This window comes from Astatotilapia calliptera, chromosome 13 (genome assembly GCF_900246225.1).
Source record: "Astatotilapia calliptera chromosome 13, fAstCal1.2, whole genome shotgun sequence".
NCBI classification, from domain to species: Eukaryota; Metazoa; Chordata; class Actinopteri; order Cichliformes; family Cichlidae; genus Astatotilapia; species Astatotilapia calliptera.
In genome coordinates this window covers 18097069-18109987 of record NC_039314.1, presented here as the reverse complement: position 1 = coordinate 18109987, position 12919 = coordinate 18097069, and the positions used below count along the sequence as shown (strand labels likewise).

At 39.4% G+C, this 12919-nt stretch overlaps 1 protein-coding gene across 5 annotated transcripts in view; it reads right to left on the bottom strand.

Moving 5' to 3' along the window:
- adam12b (ADAM metallopeptidase domain 12b) overlaps positions 1-12919 on the bottom strand; it is an 88996-nt gene that overhangs the window by 60594 nt on the left and 15483 nt on the right. For 4 of the 5 annotated variants that reach the window (XM_026189368.1, XM_026189371.1, XM_026189369.1 and 1 more), the window contains exon 3: positions 11249-11322. In XM_026189368.1, coding sequence (XP_026045153.1) covers positions 11249-11322 — 74 coding nt within the window. Of the gene's footprint in view, positions 1-11248; positions 11323-12919 lie in introns of those variants that run through there. The other variant, XM_026189372.1, reaches the window with a different exon arrangement.

The following is a 12919-nucleotide window of genomic DNA, read 5'->3' as shown; positions in this document are numbered from 1 at the left end:
ATTATTGTATGGGCTACGGGTGGTAAAACAATGAAGTGCTTTTAACTTAATCACATCTCCTTTTCTGAGTTTCAGTGGTTCACTGATACCTAGAGTACAGAAAGTGAGAGCAGTCTGGAGCATGCCTGCGTTTTAAATATATTTAATGCACCACGATTCATCACTCACTGACCACAGGGCACAGACGCCATAAAAGTAGCTGTCGCTACAAAAAAACCCAAGCAAGGACGGTAAAAGGATTTAAAAAATATCACTGATCTTATATCACTAAAAAATAAATGTAAAGTAGTAATAAGCTTAAAAGATTAAGCACTGTTTATTAAGTCTTTGGCCATCATCTTCGGTATTTATATGAAACTGTCACATTAACGAGGCTAAATTAATTGCAGAGATTTGGGAACACATTGCTAAGATAAACAGGGCAGAGTGTTCAGCATTACACAAAAATTCATTCAGCCCAACTGTAAACATAAATATTTTACTTCCATTCATTATTTCATTAAATTAAATTTTCTACATTTGATCAGTATTTAAAAAGGCTCGCCAGCATGAAATGTTTGAGAATTAAACTCCCCAAAGAGCTTGGAGAGTCAAACAAAATTTAAAAGCTATCCACTCACTGAACACTGTGTTAGGTACACTGTGATAGTACTGGGTTAGACCCTCTTCTGCCTTCAGACCTGCCCTAATCCTTTGTGACACAGATTCAATAAGGTGCTGGAAACACTCCTCAGCGATTTTGGCCTGTATTGATTTGATAGCATCACAAAGCTGCTGCAGATGTTTCAGCTGCACGTCATTGATGTGAACTTCCTGTTTCACCACATCAAAAAGGTGCTTTATTGGACAGCAACAATACATTGAACTCAGAGACGTGTTCAAGAAAACAGCTGATTTGAGCTTTCTGACTACTGGAAGCAACCATCAGAACACGGCCATAAAGGGACAGACATGTGCAGCAGTAATATACCAATAAACTTGATATCAGGCAGGATGGATCCATGCTTCCATCCTGTTTATTCCAAGTTCTGATTCTACCATCCGAATGTCAAAGCAGAAATCAAGACTCATCAGATCAAGCAATATCCTTCCAATCTTTTGTATGTAGCATAATCTCACTTTCCTGCGCCCACTGTGGTCTTCTGCTACTAATGTCCATTTGATTCAAGGCTCCTTATGTTGTGGATTCAAAGATGCTCTTCTGCATACCTTGGTTGGTTGGTTATACCAATTAGTTGAGTTACTGTAGCATTGCAACAACGTATTTTTTTCCCAGTCAACTGCTACTAACTGGATATTTTCTCAGTACATCAGCAGTTTCTGAAATACTCAGACCAGCCCACCTGACACCGACAACTATGACAAGTAACATTAAGTTGCTGCCATGTGACAATTAAAGTGTTTTACCTAACAAGGTGGCCAGCAAAGACCCGTTTCTATCAATCTACATGTGTCAACTTCATCTTTTAAGGAGCCCTCTGGTAACTTAAACTAAGCCTGCTGTAACATGGCTCAACTCTGAGATGCACACAGTCACACTAATGGACAGACACCTGCAGCATTATGACTGAGTATGTTCCTCATACGTGTTTCTGTGTTCACTTACTTAAAAAAAAAAGAAAATAAAACCATAGCAGTTTTGGATTATTCTCTAAACAGTAACAACATGCGCATAAAAAGTGCTTATCTCACAAACTCAGCTTCTTATTTGCAATACGATTAAGACGAGTCAGTGATTAATTTCTGCTATTCCCAATTCAGAAGAGAGGCTGCAGTACATGCTTCTGAAAACAAACAGCACACACACACACACACACACACACACACACACACACACACACACACACACACACACACACACACACACACACACACACACACACACACAGACATGCAAAGCTTACTTTTAATAACAATGTTTGTAAGAAAATGATTTTCAGTAAACCGAAAAGTTTTACTACAAGAAAAATACATCTTAAAATGAATATTGAAATGAATCAGATTATTTGCTTGCATGTAGTTTTTTTTATTGTTAACAACAACAACAATTTGTGTTTTAACCAAAAAAAAATGAGACTCTAGTCTAGTTATTATAAGATATAAACACATTTTAAGAATCATTACTAAGAATCTACATTTAACCAAATAAAACACAATAGTTTTGAAATGCATAAATTCTACACTTAGAAATTTGTATTGTATACACTAGTGTATACACATTTTAGAAAGGAAGACATTAAACTGAATGGATCTGCAACGTTAATGACAATACCCGCTTAAACTGCTGCACGCCTAGTGCTGAAGCAGCATCAGGAATTAAAAAACAACAACTCTATATTCCATATCTTATATTACCTGCAGTGACTGATGGCGTTCTGAGTCTTATTGCTGGCAATAAGCATATCAGATAAACACCCATGAGATTGTAAAACAGCTGCTGAGCTGTTCTGTCTCAGTCCTTATTTCTCATGGGTCTCCTACAATTGACCCATTCTCTATTCCTTGCTGAGATATGGCATAGGATGTGAATCATGCACAAAGCAATGTCTGCTTTGAAAAAGATTTCTCATTAAAGCCTTTACACCAGGCTTTTATGGCTAAGGGTTTTGAAAGGTTGTGTGTGAAACGTTATTATGATATACTCTGCAGGTTGAGTCCCTGGCCTAGAAACTGAAATCCGATGACAAACTGTACACTAATGGCTGTATCCTGCCGTAGACAAATATATGAATGTGCATGATAATGTACAAATCGCACATGCATTTCATTATCTTGAGCAATCTATTGATGTACAGTGAGGTAATGTAATCGCTCATATAGCACACTCTCCAGGACATATTTCCTGCTGATGCAGATAAATGATGCCCAGGATAAATGTGGATATTATGCATCAACATCTGTAGCCCCACTCCACATATCAAAAACTCCAACACAGATAATAGATTTTCCGCTCACCGACACCGAGGCAACAGTTCATTCCACTGATGCCCTACTGAGTATATCACAGAGCGTAATTTAAAACAAAAAAGGTTTGCGAACAAGGCTGCAAATGCATCACCCCTTTGGTCTCATTAGGAGCCTCTTACTCTCTGCAAAGCGCCTGGAAACTAAATAGTGAATTGCTTACATTCACAGGATGCTAAGTGTTCTCCTAACTAGCTCCGTTGACAGGTGACCATTCTCTATTTTCTGTATGGTATGTTTAAGGTTCCACTATATCCCCTTACATAAATGAGAAATTACAATACAAAGAGAGAGAGACCAACACGACCATATTAGTTAAGTGCTATGACAACAACCTCAGCATCCTCTCTGCTGCTGCAGACACCTAAAAATAGGTCTGCAGCAGGAGCAAATAGATGATACCATGTGCTGATAGACTGCATTAGTGCATTAAACTTTTTCAGCGAAAGCCCAATCACAACAATACCTGGAACACATTTTCAAATTATTCACCAACATACCAGACTTCATCTGTTTCAGTCCAGCAACAGTTTTAGGCAGTCGAATTGTAAGATAAGTGCTCTATTCAACAAGTGCAAGCTGCAAAATATGTGTCTACAGTGGGAACTATGTGATTTTCTTTACGCACAGTTAATTATTAATCACACAAATTTAACAAGGTACTGGAAACCTTCCTCAGAGATTTTGTTCCATTTTGAAAGAATAACATGACACAGCACAGATATGTCAGCTGCACATCCATGATTTGACTCTCCTGTTCCAACACATCCTGAAGGTGTACTATTGGATTACGATCTGGTGGCTCTGGGGGCCATCTGACTACAGTGAATGCATTGTCATGCTGAAGAAACCAATTTGAGATCATCTGAGTTTTGTGGCATGGTGTGCTATCCTTCTGTAAGAAGCTATCAGAAGACAGGTACACTGTGCTCTTAAACTAATGAACATGGTCACCAAAAATACTCAGGTAGGCTGTGGTAATTCAGTTGGTACGGAGGGGTTTAAAGTGTGCCAAGAAAATGTCACCCACACCATTACACCACCATCACTAGCCTGAACTGTTGATACAAGGCAAAATGGATTCATGCTTCTGTGTTATTTACGCTAAATTCTGATCCTACCAACCGAATGTGAAATAAAGCAACATTTTTCCAATCTTCTATTTTTTCATTTTGGTGAGCCAATGCTTTTGCAGTTTCCTGTTCTTAGCTGACAGGAGTGGCACTTGATGCAGTCCCCTGCTGCTGTAGCCTCAGTTTCTTGCACACACTGTCGTCTGCTGCTCCTGTAGACATTCTGCTTCAAGGTTTCTCACTTGTGCATTCAGAGACATTCTTATGTTTACCTTGGCTGTAATGAGTTACTACTGCCTTCCTGTCAGTTCGTCCCTGACCACTATATGTAAACCTAGAGATGGTTGTGTGGGAAAATCCCAGTACATCAGCAGTTTCTGAAATACTCAGACCGCCCTGACCAGCACAGCACCATGTCACAAATCACCTTCTTTTTCCATTCTGATGCTCGGTTTGAACTTTAGTAGGTCTATGCCTACATGCCTAAATGCACTGTCGCTGTCATGTGATTGGATAATTGTTGGATGACATCAAATTGGATGATTTGATGTCTTGGCTCAGTACTAACCTCAGATTTCTAACTATTTCTAAGTAGAGGAAAAAAGTGTCGAATGTGAGCGTCTTTGAGCGAGCTTGGCTTTGACCCAGTGTTCAAAAAAAAAAGAAGAAAAAAAAGCAACACCTAAAATTACCCTCCCTCTCTCTCCTTTTCATAGTGTCATTCAAGATTTGGGCAACTGTCCCCAAGGACGATTTGCATTATCCACAAACTGTTCAGCTAACTAATTAAAGATGGCAGGAGGCAAAATGTGATTACTATGCGCTCCAAGCTTAACAAAAACTACAAATGTAGTAGAAGAGGTAGAATTCACAATCGGATCAATACTCAAACAAACTGGATGCGTGTTTCGGGATACTCGTCAATGTATAGACCCGACTGCCAAAGTATTTTGTTTTTCTGGCTGACCAAGCAGCAGGAAAAGGGACCCATTGTTACTGCAGTTGACCTGCATGAAACAAGAGAAAACAGATATCCTGGCTCTGTCGAAAGGCAACAAAAATAACCTTCCAATGCCACTGAACAAAATAAAATACAATGTTCCACCGTGTTTAATCCCTATGAAAACAAAGTCTGAGAACAACTATTTAACTGAATGGAGCAAAGAAAGCTGCTAACCCAAATCCTCTGTAGGTGTTTAACCTAATAATGCCTGAATTAATTGTGACAGGCACAACAAAATGGCTTGGCATCCAAAGACAAAGTCATACAGAGAGTTGGCACCAAAGTACAAGTACACATGCGTTGGCACCAAACAGCAGCCTGGGGTCCAACGTTTCCCACCGGTGGCTTTGACAGGGTCTCAGGTTGCGTGGTGACAGATTAGCTGCCACCAGTGAAAACACAAGCGAGCATGTGGGGAGCGTGGGAGGAGAGGATAGGAAGAGATAGCATAAGAATGGGGTGTTTGGGGTTGGTGGCAGTGGGGGGACCTGAATATAGCCAGAGAAACAGAGAGACATGTGACAGGAAGCAAGCATCGCTACAACTCGATCACAGACTCACTGGAGCAGAGGAAGTGGGAGTGATAGAAGAGTTGGTGCAGGAAGAACCCAGTAGAGGAAGTTTGCTGCTGTTTTCAACTTCCAAGATCCAGTTTCTAACCCATTTACTGACCGTGCTTACTTAGAATGCCTGAAAACACATTACTACTTATTATCACTGAGTAGTTACACATGCAGTCCCTAATACAGGCCTGCTTAGGTACCAGAGCTGACACCCAAACACATGGGTATTGCATAAAGTTCAACTTATCTCATAGTCGACAGTAACCTGGGATCACTCTCTTTTTTCTTTTTTTGCCAAAAACTCTCCACAGTGAATGAACTGCGTAATAATATATCTGCTCTGTGGTGCACGAAGAGAGAGATGTTGGCATTGTCAGCTGTGTTATTGAAATAGAGTGCATCTTCTTTCCCCTGGAAAACACACTGAGGATGTTGCTATGGGGATTTTTTGTCAAAAGCATAATGATGTTGTTTAGATGTGGCCATGTGTTTCAAAAGGCCTCTTTCCTCTTTTCTTTCCTGCCAGAGAAGAATGAAAGGAAATGTTCTCAATGGGAAATGCATGGTCTTGTGTAGTGAGCTAGTTAGAATATGGACACATCAAGCTCATTGTGTTTCAAGAAGAATAGCTGAAAAGATGTATTTTATTAAAAATCATAGTGAAGCACAATAATCATACCTAGCCTATGTGTTCACTATTTAAATTGTAAAAAAAGAGAACTCCATTCTCTAAACAAATGTATTAAATCACGTTTTGTAAAAACTTAGACAAAACTAACAGATTTGATCAAATCTTCATGCAAAACTCTAAAAACACACTTGCTAAAACAGATTATGAACTTGTGATACATAATGTTAACCACATGCAGAAGAATTTAAACATACAGCACATAGCTTCCACACAATAGCTCAAAATTATCCACAATTGTTGAAAATGATGTCACGAACCCAGTTCAGAGTCCACAAACAGCTCAGTGATTTGAAGACTGACCCCAGTGATGATAGAAGCAACCAGTGTGCAAGAGGTGATGGATGATGAAGAGTAAGAACAAGAGCAGCAATTTTAGATAAAATCTGAGGAACTGCGATACACGTCGCTCATGGAATGACAATGAAGGAGGCAGGGCAAAGAGTGCAACCCAATCACAGCTGATTCTCTGTGGCCACTACGAACAGGAGATCAAAAGAAGAGAACAGGCCATTTAGTTTGTGGATCATCAGGTTTTTACTGACGCTTCAGTACATCATGTTGCCAATATAAATATGTGCATGAGTGCCTGCGTGCGTCCTCTTTGTCACTGTTCCCTTTTTGTAAATGGCCACATAATGGTACCATGTCCTGAATGCCATATTTTCTATTTTTTCCAATGAAGTGCACCATGGATGTTCAGTAGACTTTTCCCCCATGTGCTTCTTTTATTTTTCTAAAAAAAAGAGTCATTATGAGTGTTTCACTGTTTGGTCTAAGTGGTTTTAGGAATGCAGCTTGAAAATTGTTGTGTGTTTACTGCTTAAGAAAAGGGCCCAAGTGTTCAAGAGTTTACTCAGATCTCTTCTGAGTAAACTCCATTCAACAGCATCGGGAAAACCTTTCAAAATAGGAAATATTTGAATTTCATTGAGTACTAATTTTCTCAGCAACTCTGTTGCAGGTCAACAGTTTACATTATTTGGCATTTTAATATTCCTACATTTACTTGTTCAGAAGACGGAATGATCCAGTACCGAAATCCCCAATAGGTTTTTTTCTTTTTAGAGTAAATGTGGTAATCGCTGTATTTTAAGTTTAACTCATTTTCCAAAAAGACAACACAAAATACACAGTTGTACATGAATCTGACTCTTAGTTTTCTGCATATATAGTGAACGTATAATGCAACAGCCCCAACATTTTCAGTTATGTATCCATGACTTCAGTGACTTTATGACTTAATTTCACTGATTTGCATTCATTTAATGCAGTGGTTCTTAACCTTGTTGGAGGTACCGAACCCCACCAGCTTCATATGCGCATTCACTGAACCCCTCTTTAGTGAAAAATAAAATGTGATTTTTTTACTGGTGCACAAAATGAGCCATGCATGTCATGGCGGAGGCTCTGCCGAACCCCTGAGACCGACTCACCGAACCCCTAGGGTTCGATCGAACCCAGGTTAAGAACCACTGATTTAATGGGAACGTACTTTACCTTTAATCAAAAATCATTAATACTACTTGGTTAACCTAATTTAACCTCAAATTTCATCCATGCATTATAATTATTTACAATGCAGCAACATTTGTCTCCATAAAATGGTAAATAGAGTGCTGGTTATAAAGTGTATTTCACATATAAAGCTATAATTAGCTTTAATATTCATACAGCACTGTATTTTATGCCTTTATGAACACGTGTGGACTCGAGGAACCAGGAATAGAAGCAGTAGCCTTCCGATTGTCAGATGATCCTCTCTACCTTCTAACCCATATCCCCATAATGCCTCAGTCCCCAAAGCATTAGTAATACCTAAACTACAACACACACACACACACACACACACACACACACACACACACACACACACACACACACACACACACACACACACACACACACACACACACACACACACACACACAGAAGTATCTTTGTCCCCCAGACAGTGCTATTGAAGTCTTTAATCAAGACTAATGTGTAATGTCCCGTATGACCACCATTAATCATTTAAAGCCGGGCAACAGTGCTATTGATCAATGCTATACTTCAAAGCAGCCACTGCTGGCAAAGGTGTGCATGTCTGTCTAACACAGTTTGCTCTGTACAACAGGTCAAGCCTTAAATATCATATATGATGATGTTCATGTTGCTTTTATGAAAATGGGGATATAATGTCTCCTCTGTCTCTGTTTTACTGCCAACTTTGAATGAACTGTGATGGAAAGGAAAAATGATATGGTATGGCATTCAAGAGAGGCTGAACTAACTCTCTGATATATATGTTGCATGGGTACAAAAGTAATAAAAGCCAAAATACAGTGTACAGTGCAAAAGTACTAAGACTTCCACAGAAGTGACTCTTTTTTGGAGCCAATATTCACAAAGAGGAATATTCTGAAAATAAGCTTTGCAGGGCTCTTCTTTCAAAAGCTATGATGACGGACTGACAAAAGAATGTAAAATCTATGCTGCTTACATTTTGAATTCAGACAGTTTGGTCCTCATGGCTGGCAAGAACACAAAAGAGATAGCCTCTAATATCAGGGGAAAACAAATTCAGCTGAAGCTCAGGTGTTCGTGCAGTAACACTTCATTTACAAGTTGTACAAATATAAAGGGACTTTGACTCTGCATACAGGCATTGTGCATGCCGCCTAAGAAATACACACAGGCAAACAGAAGATCTCCTCTGATTTCTTCCTCAGTAGATTTGTACTTGTCCTGCTATAGCCAAGTTTGCATGGGACAGCGCCAAGCAGCTAACAACCAGCAGTTTATTAATTGGATCTGGTAGCTTGTTTATATCGGTAAGGACTGAGATCATTTCACACTTGCCATGGAACAGGTGTGCTCTGCAGCAGTGCCAAATGAGCAAACTGCACGGGCTCAGCACATTGAAGCAAAAAAAATAAATAAATAAATTAAATTTAAAAATGAGCTTTCACCAAAAACATGCAATAACTCAGCAAAAAGAGGAAACACTACTGAGATCTAGGGCTCTCCTCATTCAGATGTATCCGATTCCTGAATACCAGCACTAAATTGTTCTTCTTCTTATTTGCTTCATTCTGGAAATTTCACTCCATTTAATGTTTTTACTACATTTCCCCTCTAATTAAATTCAGTTGTGTGAAGGCTTGCTAGACGAACCGCCTTTACTTTGATTATAATCTTCAAATTGTGATTTTGAAAAATTATACAAAAGACTAAATTTCAGATGCACTAGACATGAGCCCAAGGATATTCCCTGGAGTTTTTTTTGTTAAAAATCATTATGAGTTGGATAGAAATGAAAAGGCCCTGAGGGTCTAAACATTGCTTGGGACAGACACTGACTGCTGTTTTTGAAAATGAGCTATACCTTTAAACAGTCATATCCTGATGTTCCCTATCAGAGACAATCACAGAATAAATATCTGCAAAGTTCAATCCTATTTCTAATCCTATGGCCTCTGATGACTATCTGGTGAAGAAATATGTACTGACAAGCACTATGCAGATTTGGGTAAAAAAAAAAAAGTTAATTTGCACAGCACCTCAGAAGCGCATGTTGTGTCTGCCTCCACCAAACGCCGGAAGCAGAGACGATGTGTCTGAATCTTAAATATTGCTAAAAAACCTCAAGGACTTCACTAAACTACAAACATACTTTTTGTCCTAAGCGCCCTCATCTTTCCTCCTACCCCAGACTCAACGGATGCGCCCTCGACATAACAGGCACACGTAGAGGTCAGAGACCACCTGTTCTGAGCTGGCTGAACTGCTGAAGCGATATCAGAGGACACATCTGGCCTGACACGCCGGATGGGAAAGGCAGCTTGCTTCCAGGCTGGTGACAGCCAGTGACGGATGACTCACAGCTGATGCTGAGGTTACAGGAGGTCACATGGTGAGCAAGGAACGGAAGGGTTAGTTGGGACAGTGTTTTTCTAAGGAGCGTTTAGCTTCTAGAGAGGAGCATGAGCTGATTTCTAGTTTGTTTTGCAAGTGTTTTGAATTATCGAAGCGTGGAGTGGCAGAGTACCTAGGGGATGTACGCTAACTCATTTGTTCATCTGCTCACATAATAGACCACTTGCTGAAATCGCTCCTTAAAATGGAGAATAAAGATGTGAATCGATATTTGATTTCTAAATTTCGACAACAGTTATTGGTTTTCATTTTCTGTCTCGCACACAGCTCTGCATTTTGAATCTCGAAAGTCCAATTTGAGTTTGTTCTGAGAGTTAGCAGTGACAAGGGGCCTCACCAGTTCTGAACAAAGTCTATCAATTCAATGTCAATATCCGTATCCCAAAGCAGCAGAGTAAAATATTATGTCTCCACTCCGTCTGAATAACAAATATTGACAGACACAAGACCTGAATCGGTAATGCAATCATTCTTGTAAGATTCTAAATTTCCCCCGGACATGTAACCTGGTTTTTCTTTTGGCTTTACAGCTATCCTTCTTGCCTCTCTCTATATATATTTCTTCTCAGTGTATTTCAGTTTGAGCGTGACTTTGTGTGGCTATATTTACATATTTATGAACTCTACATGATCCTCACCCCTCGTTCCAGAGTTCACAGCGTTATTTTCCACAGTATGGAAGGGAGAGAAGTGATGAGAGATGCTGAAAAGCAAAGAAGGGGAGGACGAGCATGTCCTCTGAGCTCTGTGCTGCCTTATTCTTTATCAGCTTTCATCTCTTAGCCCTTCCAAGAGACTGAACCATAAAAGAATCCAATCACAAGGGGACATATTATTTTCTCCCTCCTTGAATACACTATACCGTATCCTAGACCCACACAATGTCTTGTCCTCTTGCATATGTAACTCGAGGAAGCAATGGTCAGGAGCATGGTTTATCTATTGACTCTGTGTGTGATTAGCATACTAAACATGCAGTTTCTTCTAACTCAACGCACCCGGTGAGTATTAAAATGAGTCATAAGAAAAAACTCACTCATTTTTCTCCAGCAACAGGATCAGCTGTTCACCTTCTGCGGGCACCAGCAGCTGCAGCGATGCAGGATATCTCTGAAACACAAAAAGATATGAGGTCATGCCCAGAAATCACCAATCCTGTCTGTGGACGTGCGTGAAGGTTCAGCTGACGTTTTCGTGCACAAAGCAGGATGGGGCAAGGCACAATAGTGCTAGAGGAACAGGAAGAAAACTTCCACATCATTCACTTCCCAAATCTGGAATCAACTTCCATTTATACCATGACAATCCTTAAGCCTTTAATGGAAACAAATCCACTGAATAGAATTACAATGAATAATATAGTGAAGGGATTTGTTACTGTTACTGAGGAAACTGTACTGTTGCTGTTTAATGTTTCACAGCATATTGAGACAACTCAGGAAACAGTGTATTTTTCAGCATGAAGATGTGTCTAAAAACAGACAATGTTAAGATGCTTTGACAGTGGATTGGTTTAGGTTTTGCAAAAGAATAATGGAACAAGGAGGAGGACTAATTAATGGTGTTGTGTGGGAAACCACATGTCACTCAATGACATGTTGCTTCTTTGCTTCTGACAAGGTTTGTTTGCAATAAATTGATAAAGCCTCACTTAAAATGGGACTTTTTGTCACTGGTGTATAAAAACACAAAATCTGCAATAATGTATTTTGACAGTATTTCAGACTTGGTCCAAAACGTAAGTTTGATTTTTTTGGAAGAGAAAAAGTGTCGCAACAGCTGTAATGATTACGTGACGTGAGTGGTTTGGTGTTAATGACGAATGGCTGCAAGTGTCATTTAAAAATTGAATCCTCTATCAAATATTAAAATGTCAATTTCCAAAATATAGCTTTAAGGTGAGTTAATGCTTTTCTGAAAATTAGCATCGTCCTTAAGGCAAAACAGAGGCAAAGAAGTTCCATGCTTTAGAGCCTCAGTTTTGTAAAAAAGGATTCATGAACGTAAGCTAGCAGAGAGGAAAAAGGGTCAGACATGTTCACACTAAGCAGAAATGGATTTATATTTCATCAGCTGATATTTTAGATGAACAGAGTGCTCTTTCACAGTGACATTTCTTAGGATAGCTGACCGATGCCTTCGGGGAAATACTCTGCTGGCCAGTCTGAAGCTGTGTGTCTGCAAGTATGTGTGTGGACAATTCATGTCATGTCTACTGTGCAACAAAGACAATGTGTCATAATTCTGCAATACTTTACAGCTCCAAGAAAACTTCTACTTGGCACACAAGGCAGGTATACCGTAGCTGACCATTTTACACCTGTTCAGCTGCGTATCGATACAAATATGTAATATACATCTAAGCAGAGCCTGAAGATGCCTGTGAAAATGTGAGAATGCCTTGTTGATGGCAGATGTCAGCGGACTATTACCAGCAGTAAGATAACATCTCTCAGATAGGCTACAGCAACAGAAGACCACAATAGGGCTGGGCGATATGACCCAAAATTCATATCTCGATATTTTTTAGCTGGATGGCGATATAAGATATATATCTCGATTTTTATTTTTTTTTTAAAGCCATAAGTTAAGAACAAAAAGGGAGTTCTTAGTCACACTGTGTCCCAGATGTCACACGGGCACTTTTATTTACATACAGCATAGATGTACATGAAGAAATTACTCAAAAATAAATTATCAGCATTTA